At 41.8% G+C, this 26,309-nt stretch overlaps 2 protein-coding genes across 4 annotated transcripts; both read right to left on the reverse strand.

Annotated features, from left to right (window-relative positions):
- Nucleotides 1-227: 227 nt before the first annotated feature.
- LOC142949468 (ras-related protein Rab-33B-like) lies at nt 228-4,741 on the reverse strand. The gene is made up of 3 exons (XM_076091117.1): nt 3,471-4,741; nt 1,449-1,627; nt 228-834 (listed from the first exon to the last, which is right to left on the reverse strand). The coding sequence occupies exons 1-3, from the start codon at nt 3,687-3,689 to the stop codon at nt 507-509; spliced, it is 726 nt and encodes a 241-aa protein (XP_075947232.1). The 5' UTR covers nt 3,690-4,741; the 3' UTR covers nt 228-506.
- Nucleotides 4,742-5,041: 300 nt separating this feature from the next.
- On the reverse strand, nt 5,042-23,303 carry naa15b (N-alpha-acetyltransferase 15, NatA auxiliary subunit b). Of its 3 annotated transcripts, XR_012954040.1 has the most exons (21): nt 23,105-23,303; nt 19,639-19,723; nt 19,430-19,534; nt 16,142-16,299; nt 15,116-15,250; nt 14,396-14,549; nt 14,053-14,172; nt 13,839-13,934; nt 13,569-13,675; nt 12,631-12,703; nt 12,253-12,422; nt 12,008-12,160; nt 11,646-11,774; nt 11,272-11,485; nt 10,984-11,177; nt 10,714-10,822; nt 10,493-10,591; nt 10,122-10,265; nt 8,039-8,078; nt 6,888-6,985; nt 6,596-6,637 (listed from the first exon to the last, which is right to left on the reverse strand). XR_012954040.1 is itself a non-coding variant. In XM_076091115.1 (20 exons), exons 1-20 carry the CDS (start codon nt 23,156-23,158, stop codon nt 6,440-6,442), a joined length of 2,595 nt encoding a protein of 864 aa, XP_075947230.1. In that variant the 5' UTR covers nt 23,159-23,302; the 3' UTR covers nt 5,042-6,439. The 3 variants fall into 3 exon arrangements, 2 of the variants coding, with proteins under 2 accessions (XP_075947230.1, XP_075947231.1); XM_076091115.1 differs by lacking the exon at nt 8,039-8,078 and having other exon boundaries at nt 5,042-6,637; nt 23,105-23,302; XM_076091116.1 differs by lacking the exons at nt 8,039-8,078; nt 19,430-19,534; nt 19,639-19,723; nt 23,105-23,303 and adding an exon at nt 18,476-19,400 and having other exon boundaries at nt 5,042-6,637.
- Between the last annotated feature and the right edge of the window lie 3,006 nt (nt 23,304-26,309).

Raw genomic sequence — 26,309 nt, forward strand, 5'->3', positions numbered from 1 at the left:
TGACTTCTGAATCATCGATTAGACACAAAATCACAACACATGTGAGACACAACGCCCACACTGCTCATGCACAAGACTGGCGTGACTGCTGTGATGTGCCATCCATCTGGACACAGTCCTGTGGTGGGAAACCCTAAACAGCCAGGATTAGATTAACACCACTGCACCAAAGTTACTCGTATACACATCCTCCACCAAATAATGTTTACACTCAGTCTTTTATTTTGCAGCAATTGTAAAACAAGAAGATCACAAATATACATACAATTTCCAAGGACGCCTCACATACTTATAAATATTAAAGTTCAGTGTTGGAGTAACAGCAAATATTTCAAATATAAAAAGATTTTTGTCTATGGTCAAATATTAACATCATGCATCAACATCATCAGTATGGTAATCCTCTTATTGACACAAACACACGTACGTTCACTCACACGATCATGCACAAGAGCTAAAAACGTCACATTCTTCCATCTGAAAAGGCCAATGGTTCCCTCTGTCTCTCAGCAGCAGGTCCACAGCTCTTTCTCGGGTCTTTTCTTGTTCAGGACTTTAAAGGACCCGTTCGTCGAGGTGTTTGCTGCTGCAGGTTTCTTCTGTCTCTTCAGTTTGGCACCAACAGCAACAACAATGTCCTCCACCTTATCCTGCTGATACAGCACCTCCCCGTCACCTCGTCGACCGCTCCCGCATTTGTTTGGCGGGTTCTTGGCGGACGTCTCAAAACACATCATGCCGTGGGCTTTGGCGAAGCTCGTCGCCTGCTCCTGGCTCACCTGGCTGTCAGTCCTGCTGGGGTCACGGAGGTCACTCTTATTACCCACCAGGAACCTGGGAGGAGAATGGGCAGCAGAAATGGACAAATGAAGGATGATGATATTAAGAGTTGCACAAAAGAGTAATATGGTCATAGGATGTTGACTCAAGTAGAAAGGTTCGATATGATTTAGGGGAAAACACATTTCTTGCACTGGTCAATTTTGAGTCTTCTTTCAGACTAGTGAAGTAAACATCCAAAATACACTTTTAGGTGTTTATTTTACTACTTTGTCTATTTGCGCATTTTGATTTCTCCTAAATTCACAAAAAATTAGTATTAGATAATGCATATTTTGCATATTTAAACATACAATTTCAGAAACAAAAAAAAGAACTGTCTTAAAGTACCAAATTCATGTGTAGTGCCTTGAGTGCATATTTTTAAAGACAGTTTTCTTCTAAATTAGTTTTAAATCCACTTTGAGCCAGAAATCTCCACTTTCATACACCAAACTGTGTTTAATGTATACAAATATCAAATAAGATAATGCATAATTTGTATATTTAAACATACATTTTCAGGAAACATGTAATACAAAAATAATTGTCTTAGTGTAAGTAATGGACTGGTATAATTTTTTATCGTATTCTCCTGGGGAAAGACTCCTATTCTTTTAGTGAGTTACCTTGGGATTTCCTGCCCGAGGGAGTTCTGCCTGAACTCTTCTATCCAGGCTGTCAGGCTGCAGAAGCTGGCGGGGCAGGTGACATCATATACGAAGAGCACAGCGTGGACATTGCGATAGTAGTGCTGCACCATGGACTTACGGAAACGCTCTTGTCCTGCTGTGTCCCACAGCTGGAGCTGGTGATGATGACGAGGTGGCAGAGACAAAGAAAAGTGACAAAGAGGAAATTAATGAGAGGGAAGGCACGAAGGGCAAAATAAATCATGTGTTGAAATACCCCAAGGCTGATGCTGACACGCATGCACACACACACACACACTAAGTGAATCATCACTGAGGGGAAACAAAGAAATGGAATAAACAAGTTGATGTGATCATCAAAACTCAGATATCTCTGTCCTTGAATACATTAAGTGCACTTGATGTATTTTACGATGATGAAAGGACTTTGTATAAAATCCTGTAAACACAAATTTGAAAGAAACTCTTCAGCTGCTGAGTCATTCATTAGCACTTGGAAGACAAAGGATTTGTAACAGTTTGAATTATCTTACGAGGACATGTGATCTGATTTAGACTTGCCCTCTGGGACTTTAGTATTGACTTGAGAGACATGAGATTGGCTTGATTGACTTGAGACTTGCCCTTGAAGTCTCATAAACAGCTCTGATAAAATTATAAAATACTTTGCATTAAAGAAATGACTTAATCAACTCAAGATGTTTTGTAAGGTGCAATGTGTAAGTTTAGTTTAACACAAATAATGAACAAACATCAAGAGAATGTGAAGAAGTTAGTGTTGACGTTACGTCAAAGACGTCTCTATATTGTGTTGCAGAGATATCTACTGAAATGAGCATGCTAACCAGCTAGCCTCGGCTCGTCCTGTCTTGTAATACCACTTGTACCTTGAGAGGCACTGTAGCGCCCAGTCTGCCATGTCCAACATGAGAGGATGAAGAAATAGAGATGCCCTGAGGTGTCAATCGCATTGGAAGTAAGTTTTGATAGTTTGTTTATTGGCAGAAATCAGAAAACTCGTATTTTCATTTCATCCCCTTAATTTTGCAAAGCATTCTTGACCTGCTGTTAGTAGTTTGCCTTTTTACTGTAACCGATGACTGTAAATTTAGACTATAGGTGAAATGCTGCCTCCTATTTGTTTAGAGCGTGCGGCAAATCTTACACATTGCATCTTTAACTACACGTTTATTTTGAACAAAAGACTGTCAATTTGATGCACCAGGAACAAAGCTTGAAACCTTGTCTGCCCTTTAACAAATCCACAGTCACCACCAATAGACACTTCCTCTGTCATGTGGTCGTTTCAAAACACTCAGGAAACAGCACGAACCAACGAACACCCACAGATTTAAGATAGAATCATCGAATAAACATGCAAGTCCCTCACGTGTCTTCCCACCATGGGGTTCAAATTAAACATGTCCAAACTTCAGGAATTAAAAATCTGAGCTGAATTAGCTGGCTGTAAGAGGCTGTTGATTAAACAGTTAACATCCGCTAGAGTCAAGCATGTAATGTTTACAGAGACTTACAGGCTGCATTCGTTCTGCAAGCTAATTTTATTCCATCCAGAGAATTCTCAGTCATTCAGTCTGGGATAAATAAATCAGCAGAGATACACTGGAGTGAGGGACATTACTAAAGAGCCATAAAAACGCAGTATAAAACATGATAAAGTCACGGTTAAACAGCACAAACACCTGCAAGAGTCTAACAGGAATATTAGTATGTCCCCAGAGTTTTTAGTTTTGTTTGTCCAGGCTGGTTAGTCGGTTAAATTGGGCCATGAATAGCACTGGATCCATTGTGACAATGACATGGGATTAACATTCAACCTAAAAGAACCAACATTACTTTATCAACCAGTTTATTTTTAACCACCGCTGTGCGTAAAAATATTAGTTTGGCACAGTCCGGCGCACAGTTAGCCTGTTAATGTGTCCACCGTTTCTTTTCAGGTTTTTTTAATTGATAAATGAACACTTCACCAGTTACCTTAATTTTCTCTCCGTGGATATCCAGCTGTCTTTCGCGGAAGTCCACCCCGATGGTAGCTTCCACTCTGCTGGGGAACTCTCCGGCGCAGAGTCGGTGTGTGAGGCAGGTCTTCCCCACCGCGGAGTCTCCAATCACCAGCACTTTAAAGGTCCGGCAGCGAGTCAACAGGGAGGACACGCTGCCCAAAGAGTTGGAAAACTCAAAAGATGACTCCATTTGCCCGTTGGTCACAGTAAATTCACGAGAAAACAAAGCGCAGAAAACGCGGTCCGCGTCAAACTTTATCTCCAAGGGACGTTTCTAATAAAGATGCAGATCTGAACAAGCGCTATTAAGACTTCTGGGAGGAAAAACACTTTCTTTAGGTGGTTTTTAGTGTAATTTTTCAACCGAAACGCTCCTTGAAAACTCCTCGCGCTGCTGATCCACGTGAATGGAAGGAGGAGATAGTCTCTGGCGTTTCATTTGACAGCATGGTGGTAATTGGTGTCTGAGGGTGGAGAGTTGGTCAAATGACGAGCAGCAGTTAGTTTATAGGCTGATAAATATGGATATCTCTCAAAACATGTTGTTGTAACCCTTTACCTTTTAATTTGTCAAAATAAAATATTTAATAGTTGTTGGACCTTCCTGCCAGCAGCCCAGCCAAGATAACGGTTACAAGCTGCATACGTTTCTATTTGTATTATTCTGTCAGTTTCTAGATTGTGAAACATACTCACCTATGCCTGTGAATTAAACTGGTATGTTTTCATCAGCTCCACACAGCCAACCATTACATCACATATACTTTATTAAATGTAAGATTAGAGATGTTTCCTTTAAACTAATGCAGAACGTTTACCATACCAAGCATTTCTCAAGACATTAAGAATAGTTTAAATATAAAGTACATTTTTTCACAGCTCAACCTGAAACTGTGGCACAACTTGTTCTTCATTGTCAGAACCTACTCTACCACATTTTGGAAGTTTCCAAATGTATTAGTTTTATTAAAATATTTTAGCATTCTTTTATAGACATGACTTAGATCACATATTTCAGAAAAAAAGCATATAGATATATATTTTTTTTTTACATAAAACTCTTATATCTTGTACCAATAAAAAGGCCATTCTACTGTAAGGGCAAGTGTTGCCTGCAAAGTATGGATGCAGATATATAATTACAAATTATTTAATCTTGTATGCATGCTTATTCATTTTAGTTTTTTCTCACCTTCTGCGTGTGCATAATATATATACATATTTTTTTAATGACAGCAGCTCTCTCATCCCTGACCAGTCAGTGTAACATGCTGCTGCCCCCTACTGGTGGATCCAGTCATATTTACCTTACATTTTCATATATTGGAAATATTGTGGATACGTAATTACAAGAATCTGGTTAGTCTGACATAAACCAACTCTGGCTTGGATTTTATTTATTTATTTAATAACAAATCCATATTTAACTAACAAACTATGTATTTTATATACAGTGGCTACATCCGAGGACCAAAATCGGACCTGGCAGCAGCTCAGTGAGATTAACAGTGGCTACACATACAGATGAAAAGAAATAAAATGTTTTCTTTCATTTGGTTTTAATACAAAAATCCAGAGATATCATACATCGCCATCTCAGATTTCACCTTTCACATTAGAACCCAAATTAGATGAAAACAGGGAAGAAAATAGATTATTGGGGGGAAAAAGGGGGAGGAACGGAAAAAATAAAACAAATTCCAGATGCTCATAAATTTAGTCGCCTTGTAACTTTTTTCCTTCCGTCACTTCAGGCAATGGGCTTGGATGCTGAACTCTGACCTTTTGAGGAGCCATTAAAATGAGCAGAGAGCAACTCAAGAGTTGAAACATCCTACTTCAGACTGTTAGAGCCCCTGTGTACATGCAGATAAAATCATTTCTAACAAGTGACGACAGCAACAACACAAGTGACTCTGCCAGGAGAACCAGATCTAGAAATGATCTTCATCAATAGGAGTTTCACTAATCCATTGTGGACTGGAAGGTGTCTATGGTATTGCTTAGATCTATCCAACTCTCAGGATTATGTAAAAATATTAAAGAGAATCACTGTACTTGAAATGGCACACATCACACAACCTTTACAGTTTTTTATCTGTGCTACAAGGTGCTCCATATTAACACACAGAGGATTACATATTCCAAAGTTTAACCAGGAACTGTGGGGAAAAAAACAAAAAAACAAAACTGTTCACATGTGAGGAAACGTTCTTCGTGCTGTACACCTGCAGAGATTGCGCCTTGCTCACACACTGCCCTGCCACATGTAGATACAAGAGACACAGATAGGCCTGTGGTTGCTGGATGTCCTCAGTGTCTACTTTGGGTCCTCAGTAACTCCTCCTGCTCAGCTTCCTACAGATCCGTAAGAGATCAGATCCACTCAGCTCAGTCTCCCGTCCCCCAGTGACAGTTGTGTCCTATTGTCATTTAAATTAGCTTTTTAAAATAAGGGGGAACGCAGTGCGTAGGCTTGTGTCAGAATAGCACCGAGTCAAACTCGAGCGGTTGCTGTCACCGTTGTTGATCATCTCCGAGGAAACAGACAGTCCGTGTCAGTCCGTCACAGTTTCTCCCGACAGTTTGCCAATAACTATTGTTTATTTTCATTTTCAGCTCGGTTGTCAGCTTTATTAAAAAAGTAAAATGGCCATTCCGTTATCTTTCTCTTCCCCCCCCCCTTTCCCACAAATATACACAACCGCACACATGCTCTCACCGCACACACACACACGCACACACACGCACACAGTCCTGATTTCCACCATGTGGGAGAGAGCCAAGCCATGCCAGGACAGAACCGATTAAGCTGAGCCAAAGAACGAAACACTAATTTTCGCTTCCCCGTGTCTGGCTCTACAAAATGGCTGCCAGGCGTACCACAAGGCTCCGTGCTCGGCCCAATTCCTTCTCTCATTCGCTGTTGTTCTATTGCGCTCACATCTCATTGGCTAGCTCCTCCGTTTCCGTGGAAACATCTCCATTGGCGATCTTGGTGTTCTCCTCGTATCCCGGAGGCGTGAAAGCTAACGTGTAAGGGTAAAGCTTGTAGCACTCTGCGCGGTACGACTCGGCACGCTCCTTACAGTCGCCCAGCACGGCGCTCCGAAGACACTCCAGGACCTCTGTGCAGATCTGAAGAGGGAAGAAAAAAAAACTACGTTAGCTCTACATATTTAGCAAAATGTATTTCTTTAAAGTCAGACTTAACTAAAAGTGATCCATCAACAGAGCTGTTTACAATTTACAGCGAATGAGAGGTGAAAAGAGGGCTATACTCGGTGTACCATAATGACTACATCGATGCAAGTATTTCCACTGTGGTATCAATTTGTACTATGTACTTTTTACCAGAGAGGTGTTACATTGCATAACCCATGAATACCTGTATGGTTCTGTTGTTGAGTGACTCATCTAGTGCAGTGGCCAGCTCTGCTGCCTTGGTTTCTGTCGATAAGTCCAGATACACCATCATCTTAGCAGCTGCAAGAGAGAGAACAGTGTCCATGAGTCTGAACTACAGGAGGAATATAAGTTGGAGAAGCAAGATTGGTTATTTTAGGTATGTGAAAGTATTTTGAGAAAGAGAGAACCAAATAGTCAAGAGTGTTGGTAGCAAGTTCAGTGATGTATGAAGGTTTTATGATGTGCAGTGGAATCTCAACCCTATACATTAGGAATAAATAGGAACAAAAAAACTCAAGATGGAAACATCCAAAGATGGTACAATTTATTTGAGGAATATTTTATTTCTATGGCTACAACATCCAACCACCAGCTCCAGGCGATGGAAACGTTTTTCCATTATCTAGGGCTGGGCGATTTATCTATTTTTTTCAATTATGATTTGGTCTTTTCAACAATTATGAAAACAAGATAATCGAGATCAATCGATAATTGTGCCACACTCCGTTTAGCAATCGTGCTCTCCTTTTGTTGCGCTTTTCCTCCGTGGCGGTGTGCTATGAGTGGCTCTAGGTCTGCTTGAAAAAGCCCGGGTGAAGGTGACTCGCGACTCTGGGCTTTAAACTTCCCCCGCCCAGACCTTTCCACTTACCGGGGACGTGGACTCACTGTGCACTTCTCACGGGGCCCCATGTTGTGTAAAGATCAGACTGTCCTCAGTGCGTGGGGTCTGCGGCGCCGTTGGCGACGCACTCTAGCCGCCTTGAAACCCAGACCCCATCTCATTTACCATGCGTTGTGAGTGGAACTTTTTTGCCATGTCTCTACCGTTCATATTTACACAACAATGTGTTTATGATTAAATCGTTTACAAGGGCACAAAGTTATACGTACCTCATATACTTCATAGACATACCCTGCTAATTTTACTCTCAAAGTGCACCAGATTGAATAATTAGGGCCCGAGCTACCGACAACGTCGGGCCGCGAAGGCTCTATTGATATTGTAAGGGGTATTATTATTAGGGCCCGAGCTACCGACAACGTCGGGCCGCGAAGGCCCTATTGATATTGTACCCGTTTGGGTAAACGTACGCATGGTTGGAGGACTTGCCATGCATGAAAACTCACCAAATTTTGGGGACTTGTCAGGCCTGGTGAATATAGCCATCTGAAAAAGAATGCATCTTTCTGTGTTAAGAAATGGCTCTCTAGCGCCCCCTACAAGTCGGACCGGCGACGCCCCTCGGCCAGTATGTCCGATTGACTTGAAATTTGACACACATGTCCACTTGAGCTAGAGCTACAAAAAAGCCAATCAGACCCCTAAGCTCCGCCTACTTAGATTTTCCACCATATTGAATTTAGTGTAAAACACATTTCTGCGAACTCCTACATGCTTAGGCCCATTTCTACCGAATTTGCTGTGGATCATTACTGGATCTACGTCATCAAAAGCTTTTTGATATCTCTTTTCGTTTACAAGATATGTACCAATAAACTTCTTAGGGGCGTGGCTTAATATCAATACATATAACTTCTCAACCGTTTGTCCTAAAATTACCAGATTTTCAGCATATGTGCACATTGCATCCTCTAACATACCCTGAAATTTATTTTGCATTCAACAACTAGGGGGCGCTACAGTAAACCCTCGAAGTTGTGCTTTTTGTCACTTTTTGCAGATTTCAGCCTTCGCACTTTAACGAACTTCTCCTACAGATTTTAAGCGATCAACTTCTACTTTGGTCAGGATGCTCTTAAGACCTTTGTGATTAAAGGTTATCAAAATCGAGAGTTTTCATCAAAGAACCTTGACGTGGCGGCCATTTTGCCTCATTGTTTATGAAAAACTAAGTTCTTATAAGTTGTTATAACTCCAAGGTACATTATCCAATCCGCACAAAACTTCTTAGGCTTCAATTTTTTCAATTGAAGCCTAAACATACTTCAATTGAAAAAAATTCTATAATTCATAGCACCGCCTACTGGCTAAAGGAAATGTCATATTTTATACTTTTAATTATTCCTCCTAGCCAGGTGACCTGATGAGTCTAAAATTTGGTAAGGATAGCCTTAAGACATTGATGATGCATCATCATGAATTTTTTGAGTTTTCGTTGAATGCTGTTGCCGTGGCGACGCATAGTTTGCCATGAAAAAGAAAGCTGATGGTTTAGTGGGTTGGGATGCTCAAAAACTCATGGAACTTTGTACATGTGTCACAGGTCATTGGAAGGAATAGTTTATATGATTTTCTTCATTGGCCGTTTTAAATTGCCTCTATAGCGCCCCCTACAATATTTCAAAAGAGCAGCCCCAGCGCTACGTTTCAGCTACATGTATGAAAGTTGGTAGGCAGATGTATCCTATGGAGACTTACAAATAAGTCTCTTGGGACCATGCTCTAAACCCAACCGGAAGTCGGCCATTTTGATTTATGTGTCATTTTTCCATCGATTTTGGCCTATTTCTAGTCGCTATACTTTAACGAACTCCTCCTAGGGACTTCATCAGATCCACTTTAAATTTTGTCAGTACCATGTCAAGACCGTTGTGATTAAAAGTTATCAAAAGCTTTACGTTTGATGGAATCGTTTAGCCGTAGCGGGCGGCTACTTTACGTGATTCCCCATGAAAAAAGCTGATGTAACTCAGCTGGACTTGTTCCAAACAGTCTCAAACTTCACATGCTTGATAACACTCATGGCCTGAGGATGTCTACAAGCTCATTTTCCCTAATACTCACAGCGCCACCTGCTGGCGAAAGGAAATCTGGATTTTGTGACAAACACCTCCGATTTACATGACTTTTACACAACGTGGTTTACATTTGACACACAGCTACATGATGCATGTTTGCACACGTTCTGTAGTGCCAGGCAGCGGATACAGGAAGCATCAGACTATTTGCAAAGCATCATTTCCAGCATCAGGCGGTCCACGCGGGATTAAAAACGTCTCGCTCGCGGACGCGCCGTCCGACGGTCGCGGACGTTCTCGGACGCGCAGGCCGGAGTCCCGCCGGCCCGTTCATCGCTGCTCGCAGCTTTAATTTAACTTAAAGATATACAACATTTTCTTCCACGGAGCATAGACGGTCTGAGGTGAGATGTTTTAGGTTGTGTCAGTATATTGCTAACCTCACTAAATAAATGTAAACCAATCCTTAAACAACATTGTGTGCGTGTGTGTGTGAGAGAGAGAAGCCTACCAGCCAGTCGGTGTGGTATGGAGTTCGAGTGCTTGGTGAGGTAGGCCTGGTTGAAGCTCATAGCGTTGCTGTCTCCGAACAGCCGGGTGATCTCCTGCTTCAGCACGGTCTTGACCACCTCCGGCAGCTCCTTGCTCTCAGAGACTGAAAGAAAAGGAGGAGAGGAAGTTGAAGAAGCAATTGTGGGAGGAATGTAGAAAACAGACCCTGAAAAGAAGTAGGGAGAAAAGGGCAAGAGGAGGTGGTGGGTAGTAAGTTAGTAGGAGGAAGGATGTATGGATAAAAGTAATAAATAAGGTATGTTAAAAATGAAACCAACTACATATGCTGATTCAACAGCTGTGGCATTAATGAGGAACCATCTCTCGTACCTCCTTTGAAGAAGCGTACTAGACACTGGTGTAACCATGGATGGTCTGGGTCAATGGCCAACGCCCTCTTCACTGATTGGAGCATCAACAGGTATTTTTCTGAAAAGAGAAGACGGATTGTAAATCGGATTGAAGAAGAAATGAAAGTTAAGGGACAGAGGTCAACACGGTATGAACTAAAGAAAAAGTCAGTGAAGCATCATTCTAAGGTGCCCGCCTACCTTTCCTGAAGTAGATCTCAAAGGCCAGTAGGTGTGTGTCTATTTTGTCCTTGACCAGGTGTTTGAGAGGGATCAGGAACTTGACAGCTTCTTCCAGTGGACTTTCTACCTGTAAACAGGAATTGACAGAGAGGGAACACAAATCACTTCAACTCATTCGGCTCACCTAATCGCTGATGTGTACCTGTTTGAGCAGCGTCACAGACACATTTCCATTGGCTGGCCATTGACAATAAAGTTTTAAGGATTCTTCATGTTTCTTTCTCTCACCTTGACCAGCTTGTCAGGTATTAGTTCCTCCTTGGGTCCTCCGATCTCCTCGTCGTCATCCTCCTTCTTCTTCTTCTGGTTCTTAAGTTGCTTCTCTTTCTCTGCGTTCTTCTTCTCTTCCTCCAGCTGGGCCTTCTTCTGGGCTCTCCGCTGCTTGTTCCTCAGCTTCTTCAGCTCTTTGTCCGAGAGGTTAGCTAGACAAGAGAGTGAGGCGTTAACGAGGGACAAAATGTACTAATGTCCTCTTTTATTATTAGGACAGCATTTGATACAGGACAGCCCCCTCACCAGTGTCGGCCTGCAGCTCTTTGCTGTCGTCAGTCAGGGGATTATCATGGAGGCTCAGGTAGATCTGGATGGCACTGACGGCAGTCTTGTAATAGAAGGGATGCATACGAAGCACGTCCTCCAGCTTCAGCAGGTCCACGTAGGAGCGTAGCGTCATCTTTCTCATGCAGTAGGTGTGGAAATCAAACTGATCGTCGGTGATCTCCACAAAATGCTGATTAAAAGAGGGGAGAAAGGAAGATGTGAAAAGAAATGACATTAAGGATTTGACCCATACATAAAACAAAGATATAATTTGGGTAGCTACGGAGTCTCATGCAAAACATTTCATGCAATAACACACACAACTACAATCCCTGATAATGAGGGCTCACCCTTTCGATCTCGTGGCACTTCTTAAGGGCCTCCCCAAACTTGTTCATGGACTTGTAGGCGAGTGCACACTCCGTCTGGAACCACATGCACTGCATCTCGTTGAGGTTCTCCACCGCCGACGCTCCCTCCTGGACAAAGAAAAAGCAAAAACACAAGCATGAGCAAAGTAAATGACAAAACAGGGACATGCTCAATTATCATGTCACCTGTTGCAAACAGATTTGTTTCCTATAAACAAATTGTAGGAAACTAAGTCATTTTGTACACTAAAATGTCATATGTACTGTGTTCCGTCTGAATTCTAATTATTTTACATACAACCATGATTTTGTTTCGACGTTCAGCTGTCAGTTTCTCTCACCCGGGTGAACTTGGAGCACATTTCCTCGGCCTCTTTGACCATGCCAGCCTTCAGCATGTACTTGGCACACTTGGAGTTGATGAATCTGTCGGCGGTGTCCAGAGCCTGGGCCTCATCCATCCACTGGGCAGCCTCCTTGATGTTCCCAGCATGCTACAGGAGAGGTCAATACAACAGTCACGACAACAGCACAGCAACACTCCGCTTCTCAGTTCAACCGTTGACGTGTGTGTGGAGTATGTTACCTTGTAAATCTTAGCTTTTATAAGGAAGAGTTCGATGAGCGTAGGCGTGCTCTCAATAGCTGCGTTGATATATTCCAGAGCCAGTGTCTGTTGGTCAATGATGTCGTAGTGCTGTGCCAGGAAGTACTGCACCCAGAGCAACGTGGTGGGCGGCTCCTCCTTACCGTCATCTGTGACATAAGGAACTGTGTAACTTTACGTCTTCAGGGTTGTAAATAAAAGACTGTCACAGTTAACCTTATAAGATAACAGATATGTTAGTTATCTTCCATAAGATTTGAATGAAACCAAACCTTGTTTGAGGCACTTCTTAAATTCCATCAAAATTGTTTTTTAGAAAGACATCAAACTCATCGTCATGACCCATTTGCTCCTCACCGTTCTGGTTGAACATTCTACAGCTTTTTAATGTGGTTTCATAGCTGACGACCAACTCCTCTATTATTGCCACCTGCAAAGAGAAAGAGGACAGAGTACATTACTTCACCTGCAGTATGGAGTACGCATCTGTGAGTGAATAGTTCATAATAACTTAAAAAGGGATAGTTTGGGTCTTTTGAAGTTTGCTTGTATGAGGTACTTATCCGTCACTTACCAGTCGGTTTATTACCAACAGTAAATAGCAATCAGCAGACTCCTAGTTTGAAGAAGCAGACAGGAGAACCAGCAAGGGAGCAAAGTAATGTATTGCTCAATATCTGTTTAAGAGTACGCTATATTTAGAATATTTTCACCACCGTACCTTGCCATAAGACATCTGTTTCCTAAAGAGAATTGAGGCCATTCTCTATGCTCTCTTCAAAGCCACCAGACTCCTTTCAAAAAAACAGTAATTTTTACCTCGCATTACTTGGGTGTTGCTGGTCTACCGCTGCCTTGATCAGTTGGTTTGTTTGTATCTGTGCGACTGTGGTAAAAACCCAAGTCACACAACACTGACAGCTTCAGTTCCCAGTTGGAAACAGTGTAAAGCTGTCTGACAGCAAAGTAAACCAGCAAAAAACAAAACTCTGAAACGTAGTGTACGTACATTGCTTTGCTCCTGTGCTGGTACTTCTGTCTGCTTCTCCAAACTAGGGGCGTACCGACCATCTTCTACTGTAGTAATACAATGACTATGGATAAGTACCTCACACAACCCCAATTCTAAAAATCCAAACTATCCCTTTAAACCTCGTTCACAGGAAGCTCTCCCTCAGACTGAGCTCTCATCCCTCAATGCATTATGTAAGCTGGTTTAAAGTGAAGCGAGGAAAGGTGTCATTGTGATTTAGCTGTAGAGCAGTCATTCGTCATGTCTTAAGCAGTGCCGTCACCTTTTCTTTGTCGTTGTACAGTGATTTGAGGGTGGTGAAGACTGGCGGACAGCCTTTACTGAAGTTCAACCGCAGATATCTGTCCAGACACTCTCTGAACTTCTCACCTACAGAGAAATACGATGAGATGAGAAGATCATAAAACTCCACAAAACAAGTAACAAAGAAAAGTGGAGTAAAAACAATCTAACAACTGAAGCTTGTTGTAGCTGGTTCATTTATAAATGTTGTCACTGTTTTGGTTGAAAAGAGATGTGTTACTGCCCACACCAGAGAGGAAGTTAAGGGGCAGTCGGCGAGGAACCAGTCCTTTGGGGAACTTCTCCCAAGCGTCTTCATAGATCTTTTGTCTCTCTTCTACACCGCCTGGAAAAAAAGAAAATCAGTTGTGTGGACGATTGTAGCTTGTACAATGAATGTGGATACTTTTATAGTCAGTGATGATGATGCTGGCGTTATTAACACAAAGGACAATGCGTCATACCTGGCTTTAGGGCATTTTCCAAGCCGCGATAATAGGACCAGTTCTCTGGGTTTCTCTCCTGCAGACGGCGGTAGACCTCTGTTGCATCATCCAGACGCTCTAACTTCAACAGTAACTCTCCTACGGAAACATGAGATCAGAGCTCTGGTGTCAAAGTACATAGAAAGAGTAAAAAGCTGCTCAATTTAAACTGAAAGTTAGAGAAAGTTAAGACAAAAGTTTGGAGAAGCTTAACAGTAACTCAATATGAATTTGAATCTTGCAAAAGATACAGCCTCGACATCAGGTACAAAAATCCACCCCTGGTGTGTAAAGGCCTTCAGTGAGGAGCACAGTGACCCACCTCGAGTCTCCTCCACTGCCAGTTTGTCACAGATCTGCTTCTCATAGTTGGACAGATGCTCCAGGGCCTCCTTGTAAAGGCCTGCTTCTCTCAGCACCTGGTTCTGGTACAGAAGCAGCTCGCTGTATTCGTAGTCCACTTTGTCTGGAGACGTCTGGGAAAACAAATTAGGTTGTTAGTGAACTCAACATTTTCTACAAGCGACAGTGGAAAAACTACAGGAGCTCCTGGATGGCCTTCTGCATCTATGCTGTTCAGGAAACTCTGCATCATTCTTTGTGTGGGTGTTTGTGTGTGTGTGTGGCGTTGTCTAGTCACGTTAGCTTGTTGCGTTACATATATGGCACAAAGACAGGACGCAGACTGGTCTTATCAGGAGCAAGGTGGTGAGAGGGAGAGAATGAGCTCCATTGTAGTTGTGACCGATGAACAGAGACAACATCCATATTTAAAACTCGGTTGAGACAGTTGAACTAAAAAGCCTGCACTGTAACTCGGCTGCATCAAAACGGTAAGCCAGACACGTACGATCTGACAAGAAATGTGAGTAATCCTGTTACTCATCTTACACTGCAGAGTGTTGCACAGCATCTGCGATACACAAAGTACTTCATATTCATGGCTCTTTGTTCCATCAGTTCCCATATCTCGCATCATGTGGAAAGAATGAGCAAGACGGATATTATAGAGGAGAAATGGTAAACAGTTACTGGGTCTAACCTGTTGTGTTTTCCGGAACTCTTCAATGATCTTTGCAGCCATCTCGTAGTCCTCCAGGAGGTGATAGGCGATGGCATAGCCGATCCAGGAGGCCCGCTGTGCCGGACGCAGCTGCAACAGCTGGTACCGTGTCTCCTACAGCAAAAAAATTATGCAAACAGGGTTTTTTTTTTTTTATGTGCACCACCAGAACCAACAAGGTGACCTTATGTCAAACTTATGTCCTGTGTATGATGACTCGAGGAGATATTTTGCTGATTCATGGTATTGACACCAGGCTGTTACAAACTAGCTCAGGGAGAACAACAAACAAAAAAAACTAATATTAGGGGTGAAACTGATCACAAACTACAACTTTTAATACATAAAAAATAACTTTTAAAGATGACCCGATGACTTTTTGGCCAGAGATACAATTGCCGTTCGTCGATAAGCCGTATCGGCCGATACTGATCGTTTTTGGTTTCGCTTTTAGCTCAGGTGCTGCAAACAATACCGGTTCTCCTACTGTCAACAGTTCAACACAGATTTCCACAAGAGTCAGAGTTCAACTACGGTCCGTTACACCGCGACCTGATACACTGACTTGGAGCCCCTCCATTCTCATCAATATTTCTAATCCTTTCATCTTGGCATTTTATACCTCACACTAAATAAGCATCTAAATCCCAGGCTGTGTCCCACGAGAGCTGTTCTACATTGTGACGCCTGACTGCAACCGGATGTCTGCCTGCTGATATGCTTGGTCCTCTCCAAAGCTGGAGCCATACTGCGTCCTGGACGAAGCAGAGCGACAGATGGGAGTGTGTATTCCAGAAAGTTAATTATTTTTTAAGTTCATTTTACTCTTGTATTACAAAGAACAGGTGTCATATTTCTGGAATTTGCTTCTCAAAACTGGGTGTAGACCCTAGAGCGCCTGACCCTGTGCCCTGACCCCGAGTGTGTCAGGATGACTGAAAATGGGTCTTCCATTATGATAATCCAAATGGTATCTCAGAATAATGATCAACTGTCAGTTCTCACCCTGTAGCCCTCCAGGTCTCTCATCTGGATCTGCAGCAGGGACAGGTCTCGGAGGATCTGCAGGTTGTCCTTGTCCCACTTCAGAGCGTTGCGATAACACTTGATGGCCTCATCGTACTTCTTATCCGAGCGCTGCAGTAGGCCGTATACATGCCAGCCTGGGGTGCACATAAAGTTAAGGAACAATCTCCATTCAAACAGATGTTATCAAAACACTATTAAAAAGGTGTAAAGAAGAGCAGAGAGACATTGTGGCCCAATAAGCCTCTCCTGGTTAGAGGGGACAACCGATTCACGTATCAACGACTTAATGATGGTTCTTTAACATTGTGACTTCTTCACGGAGTTTACATTTAAGAAAACACTTTCAAAATTAGAGGAAAACAAGATAAGTGCTCATTCCATTGGATATTTTTAGCAGTACACACCACACCACTACATGGAGGATAACAGTCACTGCTGACATGGTTTGAAATAGGGCTGCAACAAACTCACTTTCATTATTTTCTCCACTAATCGATGAATTGTTCAGTCTAAACGGGTCAGAAAATACTGAAAAATGCAATTCACAATTGAATAAATAAAAAAGTCCCTAAGATTTCAAAACAACAATTCGTATATATCAGCATACATCCCTCAAAGTATACACTGCAAAAACAAGACACATTTCTGCCACAGAATGCTCGAGATAAGAAGTGACTGGAGAAGCTAAAGAAGACAGCAGTGCGTTGTCTGCTCTTAGATACAGAGTGTTGACTTCAGGCTGAGGCTGCCCAGCACTTATCTGCAGGAAATGGGCAAAGATTTCCCTCAGGCCTGGGAATCACAGGGAGAGAGGCAGGAAGGGAGCAATAGAGAGAGGACGTGGTGACTATTCTTCACAAGAACTCCTCGGCACAATGAGCCTCTCAAGGTCCAGCGGCATCAGACGCACATTCGCTCATTTGACAAAAGACACATCAGCTGAAGGTCTTCAGTCGGGGTTCTTGCATTTTTATTTAAAATCCGATGCTCAACAAAAATAAGTCAAGACCAAAAAATGTCAAAACAATTTCTTGGAGAGAAAAGAGGAACTTCTGAAATTGTCAGCTGCATAAAAGACAAGCACTTAGTCACAGACATTGAGAGCAGCGAGATAAGTCCAGGTGTGTGTGTATATATATATATATATATTAATCACGAGCGGCGCTTGGTCGTGCACCGCTGAAACATGTCTAGTGATTAAACAAAGAAGGCCAATTCGCTATTAAATGCTTTAGAAACAGGACGTCGTAAAAACTTTAATTTGAGTATATATGTTGCAGCCAAGTCAAATTGTTTACTGGATATTTAACCGTTGCTTCTTTATAAAGCATGATATACTTGACTTTTTTCTTTACAGGGCAATAAAGTAGTCCATTAATATAAATTTACAGATAATTACAATTCCTCCTCAGCATTGTGGAGGTTCATTTAAGGCTCTTTGTCGGTTAAACCTAGTCTATGGGCAGAAATATAAGTCACACTCCTTGTCTTTTTGATTCTTCACAATTCATTTTGTTTGTACACCCTCTGGTCTTTCGGAGAATAATGCAACAAGCGGCGCACAGAGTATTAACACTTCCATTAATGCCCGGTGGTGGGGCGCCGTCTGCGGAAGGCTCGCCCTACGGCGCCAAGCGAGAGTAAAAACAAAGCTTTACTCCTCCTCACAACTTGATCTGCACCAAGCTAACCAGCTCCGAAACTAATCTTCCTCCAACCATTTATCATTAAACTTGCATCTCCCCATCTTGGCTCATCCGTAGCTTGTTAGCTAGCTAGCAACTGAGATAGAGACATCAATGTCTGTATCTAGCTAACAGCATACACTTCTATAAATGAGTCTCTCATTGTTTAACACTATCTTAATCAAACAGATACAGGTTAGTGGACACTGTGTGCGACAGGTTTCCCAGGTTTCCCAGCCTTAAAACGCACCATCAGCAAATGTTATACCTACTACAGATTTAAGACAATTTATGACCTTACTTTCCTTGATTTTATTGTAAGCCTCTTTAAGACTTTTTAATGGGTTGCAGTAGTGGCATGACCAAAAATGGTGGCATGACCAAAAATGTGTATCACGGTATTTTTTAAGATTCTGCCGGTTTCACGTTTTTTTTTTCTTCTTCCTCGACTGTGTTTTTATATAGGTTTATAGTGGCTTACTCTACTGTCAGAAGTACATAGAATATAAAAACATTTTAATGTCATCATGTATAATGGCTTTTATTACTATAGAGTGTGCTCGTTTGTTCGTATAATGTTGGGATAGCAGTTTGGCTGAAGTATTTTCACCCCGGTCAGACATACCTTGAATCCAGTGTTTTAATCATTGCGCTGAGCCCATCTTTCTCGACTCTCTGTAGCGGGACCATGTCCTTGCATAGCTGGATCATTATTGCGTTCGTAATGTCGCTCCGCCTCTTGCTTTTCTTGTCATATGCTGCCTCGAGCAAATGCCTCTTCAAGCGATGTCTGACCCTTTGGCTTCTCTGTTTCACTCGCGCTAACGTTACTGGTTGACGGCCTCGAATCCGGCGGCCATCATCACACTCTTGATATTCCAACACATGTTTTCTGCTGAGGTGCTGGAGTAAGTTGCTCGTGTTACCACCAGCTGCAACAGTGGCTCGACAAACTCGCAAATCGTCGGATTTTTTAAAACCAAAACACTTCCAAACAGCAGATCCAGCTCCTCTCTTGGGCACAGACTCTGTCGGTGCATCTCCGGTCTGTCTTTGTTCATCCTGCATTGCTCTTTTCTGTTCGTTAATGTAACGTTACTGTAGCGACGGAGCCTCTCGCTGTTAACAGACTGTTGTGCTAGCGAGCGAGCTGTACCCAGCATGCTGTTCAGTGGTGAAATTTTATAAATGTACAATTATTAGTGTTACAAATTGTTTATTTGTCACAAACTGTTGTGTCGTGGTGTTTTGCCATGTTAAAGAGCGTTAGTTGTGGGTTATTAATTGTTGTGTTATAAAGTTATAACCATGATTAGAGGTCCCCCTCAATACAGTTAAGGCAACTAGCTCAGACTGTAGCCTTCTTAGCGGCGAACAATATATTTAGCTGCCTGTTGAAGAGTGACAGCAGTTGTTTCGGCTATGCAATGGTATGACGGTGTGTGAAAAATTCATATCATACGGGAAATTAAAACCGGCATACCGGTTGAACCGGTATACCGCCCAGCACTAAGTTGCAGGGTTAACCCAGAGCATATCTCCTGCACTAACACATCGTGCGTGCCATGAATGAGGATACAGACATGGCTCCTGAGGTCATTGCGCAGGCCTCTTCTCACCAGGTCGTAGGCCTCCTCCTTCTTTCCCAGACAATTCAGGGTCAATCCCTTCATCGCCAGGGTCTCTGCAGGGAGTAAATGGCACAGGAGAGTAAGAAATACAATGCATATTTCCCATAGACAGGACAACCTTTTCATTCATCTTTCCGTCCGCATGTCTAATGCTTACCTCCATGCTCTGCAAACTTGGGGTTGGACAGAATTTGTTTGCAGAACTTGAGCCCATTTCTGTACTGCTTGTGTTCATAACATCGCTGTCAAAGAAAGAGAAATCACATTAAGCCAAAAGAACAAGAGTGTTGTATCAGATAGAGACAGAGAAGCAGCGGAACATTCATCCTGGAGTTGACAGCCATATAGACTGTCGATTGAATTACTAGAAAACGTGCTACATCGTGATATTTATCGTTATATGAACTGACCTATATCGTGAAAAAGCATTTTGACCATATCGCCCAGTCCTAAGCTAGACTTAGCAAGGAGAAAAACTACGAAAAAAGGACACTAATTTCTGCAATTTGACTTTTTTGTGATCCATACTAAAAGCTGGTACATGGGAGGAGAATGTCAACCGCAGCTGGACCGGTATGTTACAGGATTCTACTAATTACATAAAAGGACCTTAAAGAACAAGGAACAACATAGCCTTGGTAAGTCAACAGTTTAAAAGTTCTGGTCACAAATTCAGAGTGGGTTATACTTGTTCACCAGCAACATTATCAGATAATGTACTCCAGAATTATTCCCTAAAAACTATCCATATCATTAACATTCTGCACACAGCCGAGCTCAATGTTGAATCCGACTTTTTAATAAAACACACAGTATTAAACCACCTTGAAGGAATTACCAGCTTTTTGCCCTAAAGTTATATTTAGTATGCAGTTGCACAATAAACAGAACACCCCCCCTCCTTTTAAGCTGATATGTGTGTGTGTGTGTGTGTGTGTGTGTGTGTGTGTGCGTGCGTGCGTGTGTGTGTGCGTGAGTGAGTGAGTGAGAGAGACAGCTAGGAAGAGTTAAGCTGGCAGATGGCATTTCGTTGTCCCACCATCAACTTCACTCATGGTGAAAAAAAGATGACGTCAACCTCACATACGGGTGCCAAGGTCGGTTATGAAATGACAAGTAATTCAATGTTGAACTACATGAGGACTAGAAGAAGGCTAATGTCCTGCATGGTGCTGCTTCATCAACAACAGTGTGCCCTGTCTGAAATCATATGGGACAATGTCACACAAAAGTGTGCATACTAGTTCAAAACAGCTGCATATGTGTAAAAAAGACCAACTGTTCAATAGGGCCGCACCTAACAATATTTTTTTATCGATTATTCTAATTTTTGCATTGGTGTTGAAACAATTTACAGAATGTTCTCACTTAAACATGGCTGTTAAAAGTAAACAGAAAATATTAAACGGCCGAACAACAACATGAGATGATGCAATGGTGTAACGGTATGTTACCATCACAGCAGCGGTGCCAGAATTACCATGAAGAAACATTGATAAAACTATGTAAAGGGAGTACCGTTTATTTCAGGTAAATTTAGCAACATTAATACCACCAGCTGTGCTTCATATCCAGCATGTTATCTACCTCACCCAAAATAACTCTGCCCCAAGTTACAGAGAGAATCTGTCAGAGCGGTGGCTCTAAGCTGCAGGGCTCAAGTGCAAACATTAGGCTGGATTTAAAAACATTTCCCAAAGTACTGACGCCACATTCTCATCATGTTGGAAGGAAGGTGGTGAAGAGGAGAGTCTTGGGGTTACAACTGAAGATAATGATGGTGAACCCTCAACACCAGGGTGTCAGCCTACTTAATTACCTTAGAAGGCAGTGAAATTAAAATGTAGTTAAGTTTGTGCATTCGTGTTCATAAAGATTTCATACTCTTCTTTATTATACAATACCTCGTCAGAAATATTTAAAATCGGAAAAAGAGAAGTATTTGTAATCTAAACAATAGTTCAGTGGTGTGACATCCTAAATGGTCATGGCACCTATATTGTTCTATACACAAAATACTACCCATAATGCATCTAGACAGTCCTGAATAAATAACTTTAAGAGGCAGACGTCCCACTTAACTGAAGCTGTCCAACAGCTTGAGCGCTGAACAAAAACATAAGGGGTTTCTCTTTGATGTGGGCGAGTTGCTACAAGTATCAGTGAAATGAATTACCTGAAGTCCAGTTTGAGGAATAACATCCATTAGTCAGGGTCAACTTTCTAGTCAATGATCTGTGAGGCACCATGGGACTTTTTAGTTTCTCGCACTACTATTAGTTTCTATTTTTATTATTTTCTCACTTTACATCCCTCTGTCTGCAACACAGTTGTATCACTTATTGTGCAACTAAGTTAAAGTTAAAATTAGGAGGAATTGGCTTGATAGGATGTATGGCCCTGCAAGCTTCAATGCAGCACAAATCTTTTCACGTCAGAACAAGACTGCAATAAAGCATGGATTAAAAAAATGATTTGTGTGCAAGGTTCAACTTAAGTTCAAGATAACAGTAATGAAAAGTGGTGTGCTGCCAGAGGTGGAGTGGATGAATGCTGGTAAACAGCCACCAACTCCCAGCAGAGCCTGTGCTTTTGAAAACAATTAAGGTTATCTGAACTAGTCAGTGACGTTAAACTGGTCAGCATAAAGTAAAGCTAGATGTGCTTGCAGAGATGTTAAACAGGACACACTGACAGCAAACAAGCACGGCAAAAGAAGAGGAAGACTGTCTATTTAAACATGCAGCAAACACCACAGCTGTTCAACAATGTCTCTAACCCACATGACACTGTGTGCAAACAGTAAATAAACAGGTACTCGGATGTGGAAGAGAGGGATGGATGGATGGGTAGCTAGCAGAGCACAGAAGGCCTGAAGCAGCTAACGTTACAGATTTGCTGACACAGTCACACCGGTCCGTGCCTCGCTTCCGCACGTTCTCACACATGCACGAGCTAAAGTTAACGTTACCAGTTTGCTCTAATCCAACCTACACCGGTGATTTGTGTGACTACGGATACCCCATACAGACAGATTTAGACCGACATTTATCAGATAAATCAAGATATCTCACGCTAGTTGGCTAGCATTAGCCGATTAGCTAACGTCAAGTAGCCAGTGTGATGAGCTTCGCATAGCTGGTTAGCATGGCCCATGTCTGACACAAAGTTCAAAAACACCGGCCATACATTCATATAAATACAGACAAAACGTCAAAGCAGTAATAAGAGGTTACATTAGTCTGGAGGAGCTTTGAGCATACACGACCGGTACACTGGCTACACATCGTGGAGCCTAGCGGTAACTTATCGGTTGTTGTGTATGAAGAGCGGTGTAGCATAGCCAAGTCTGGCTATTTAAACCAGCGCCAATATACTTTTAATGCTGCTGTATTTTAATCACGTTGAACACACAAATCACAACATAGTCAAGAACAACCATTGTGGCTTTAAGTTACGGTGACAGCGCATGTCAGGGCCGGGCTAGCTAGCCCATTCAATGATGCCATTTTGCTAACACACGGAAGCTAACGCTAGCAGCCGGAGAGCTACACCGACTCACACACACAGTGAATCGTTAAACTCCACCAGGTCTCCGTGCAACTCTTTAACGATCAACTCACCAGAATCCTCTTGAAGAGAGCGTTCTCTTTCGGCGGTAAAGTAACTGTCGGCATCGTTGCGGTTGGGATCAGTTTCCCCCTCGACCTCAGCACATGTAGCTAAAGTTAGCCCGGGTAGTCGAGACGAGTAGAGTCGAGTGATGGCTCGGGTTCCCCTGCTTCAGCCGCTCCGCTCGATTGCTCCGTCTTCTTTCTCCTCACTCACTTCCTCCTCACGTGGTGAATCCAACACCTTTCAAAATGGCGGCGGTTGGTTTTATGTCCATGCTTTTACAATGGACGTGTTTAGAGCACAGCAGTAGCCTGGAAGGTTGTGATAAATAAAGTTGAAGATCCCCTCCATACATGATTTTAACACACATACAAATGCTCTGCTTGGAATAATAATTTGTGTCCAAAAGTTCAATTATTTTGTTAAACATTATTAAAATGCAATCTAGTATTCCAATATTGAAAACTCTAAAAACGTACATGTTGATTTAAAAAATGTAATTTCTGAACACAACATATTTTCTATACAATCTATACTTCTCAAAGCATAACAGTTTTCATTGTATTTTCTGTGGATGATTCAAGTTTACATATCACACTTGGCCTTCACCCCCAAACCTGATGTCACAAAATCATCTTTTAGATAGATAGATAGACTTTATTCATCCCCAGGGGGAAATTAGTTTGTAGCAGCAGCAATTTACAGAGTGAAATAAAATATAAAATATTACGTATGGAAATGCACAATATATACAGTACAATACAATAACAGAGCAGATATTGAATTTGAAGAAATAGAATAATAAAAAATAAAAATAATCTCATTTTAAACTCAGATTTAAAGTGACCACAGAAAAACTTTCTCTCTTCAGGAAGTGAAGGTGAAATCGACCTTCTAGTGTTGAACTTTGTGTTTACATCGTTTTGCACAGTGAAGGTCCAACGCTCACGTAAAGTAACAAGAAGCAAAACATTTGTGAGTGTTGGTGGAGTTTTATAAACCAGTTACAACCTATTTATAAATGTGTACTTTTCACTTTTATTGACCGTTTCACAAATCACACCATGTTCCTATGTTATAAAACTCAACTTGAAGACTTATTCACTCAAGGTTAAGTCATCCTATTGTCTATGTATTATGTAGTATTATGAATATAATATATAATATATAGGGCATATATAATGTATGAAAAATTAGGGCATATATAATGTATGAAAAATTATGAAAAATTATTTTGTGTTCTTACATAGATTTAATGATATTTATTCACTTTAATAAACAAAAACAATTATTATTTGTATTATGATACTTGACCGTATAGCTTTCTAATGTGTTATGATTATTGTTATAAAGCATTGTGAATATTTACGAGTGCTTATAACCATGACTATACAGGGCAGATTATTAAGCGAAATAGGTATGTTTGTAATGCATTAAAGACATGGGCGTCATAGAAAATGTTATCATAAAATGGAAACTAAATTCAGGGTACATAGACTAGGACACGCAGATTAAGAACCTGTTCAGCACAAGGAATGATGATTTTATAAATTGTATTAAGCCTAAATGCAAGCACTTTAAAATAGTCAGTTACTGAATGTTTTTGATACTGCATTGGCTAAAAGCTTAATATTGTAATGCCATCTCTTGTCTGAGTCGCTGGAAGCTGTAGCTGCCAGAAGTTTAATGTCATTTTACAGGGAAATTTGTTACAGTGTGTGTCACGTCAGGAATGACAGCCTTCACAATATACACACACACACACGCACACACACACACACACACACACACACACACACACACACAAATTTAGTCCATAAACTGGTAAATTTCTAACACCATTTTTTGGAGTCAAACTCCACAAACGCTGGATCCTACACTTCCCATAATACAACTCAATGACATCTTTTGGTTTGACCCTCGTCGCAGGTAAACGTACATCTCTTTCAATCTCAGTGGTGGGCCGTCAGGGCCAGCAAGGCCTTCTCTGCTGGCCCAGACAGAATCAGCTATAGCTATTTTATAATTTAATAATTTTTCATAAATACACTACATGTATTATAATTTCTTTTCCCATTATCTTATTTTCTCATTGCACAGCTGCTGTCATCCTCAGTTGCTCTGCTTCCAGTGCAGCTTGTTTTAAGGAGAGCTTTTATCCAATCAGATTTCACCTCTATGTCTCTAGGTAAGAAGAGAGGCCCGAGGCCTGCTGACTCACAAGTGAATCCCTTTGCAGTTTAAGTGAATGGGGACGATATTGTTGCTTCTCATAGTCTTCAACCAATCAGATCTTTAGTTTGACATGTTGGGCGTATTCTTTGACATGCCAGAGCCTTCTAGCTGGCCTAGCCATACGTGATTGGTCAGTGGGCTAGCGTGACATGTTGGGCGGTGACAATCCCAATATCTGCTGCCTCTGTTGAGCGGACATTTTCAGCCCTCAAACGCATTTAAGCGTATTCAAAACATACAACTGGGGAGGCTCGACTGTCTTCACTGCCGTCCATGATTCGAGAAGGACTTCTTACTGGAACTAAAACGCACGGATGTACTGAACAAACGTGAGATTAAACTCTTTGTCAACAAAGAAAGGAGGATGGACTTTGTCTTTACGTGAACAGCATTTGGTAAGTCAACTGCGTTTGTTTTTACATCTGCAGTAGCTTTAATATGCTTGTTTATATATTATCATTTGTACAACTTGTTTTTATGAAGATGGATTTTTGTTTGGTTTTATATGTGATAGGAACTATTGTTACGTCCAATGTTGCGCTGGGGACATATTTAGCTGGTGCCAGTGTTGCCAACTTGGCGACTTTCTTGCTAAACTGGCGACTTTTTTTGTCAAAAGCTACTAGCGACAAATCTAGCGACTTTTTCTGGTGTTGTTGGAGACTTTTCTGGTGTTTTGACTCTGACGTGAAAGCACGTACCGTTCTGCACTGTCGTGAACGAGCAGCGGGTGCTGCCGTGAGCCGCCCCAAAGCACTCACAGGCAGTCAGTCTGACAGCAGCCTCGTGCAGCAGTCCCAGCTGCAGTCAGAGAAGAGAGGAGACGCACGAAACAAATAATAACCGTAGCTGTGTTTCAGCTGCAGGACAGCAGTGAAGGCCCAGGTATAAAATGCACGGCCCGCCACTGTTCAAACTCCATTCCATGAGTTTGCAACATTGGCTTTCTGTTATAAAGTCCAAAATCTAGATAACCCT

Source organism: Anarhichas minor, unplaced genomic scaffold (assembly GCF_050575085.1).
Source record: "Anarhichas minor isolate MPS153535 unplaced genomic scaffold, ASM5057508v1 ptg000014l, whole genome shotgun sequence".
In the NCBI taxonomy this organism is placed as follows: Eukaryota; Metazoa; Chordata; class Actinopteri; order Perciformes; family Anarhichadidae; genus Anarhichas; species Anarhichas minor.

Excerpts from the sequence above, each read along its gene's own strand:
- naa15b (XM_076091115.1), bottom strand. The coding sequence starts at position 23,158 with ATGCCGACAGTTACTTTACCGCCGAAAGAGAACGCTCTCTTCAAGAGG. Across the intron at positions 12,423-12,630 it reads TAGAATGTTCAACCAGAACG|ATGACGGTAAGGAGGAGCCG; the intron begins GTGAGGAGCAAA and ends CTTATGTCACAG. Across the intron at positions 11,775-12,007 it reads TGTGCTCCAAGTTCACCCGG|GAGGGAGCGTCGGCGGTGGA; the intron begins GTGAGAGAAACT and ends TTCTTTGTCCAG.
- LOC142949468 (XM_076091117.1), bottom strand. The coding sequence starts at position 3,689 with ATGGAGTCATCTTTTGAGTTTTCCAACTCTTTGGGCAGCGTGTCCTCC. Across the intron at positions 1,628-3,470 it reads TCCACGGAGAGAAAATTAAG|CTCCAGCTGTGGGACACAGC; the intron begins GTAACTGGTGAA and ends CATCATCACCAG. Across the intron at positions 835-1,448 it reads CTCGGGCAGGAAATCCCAAG|GTTCCTGGTGGGTAATAAGA; the intron begins GTAACTCACTAA and ends TTCTCCTCCCAG.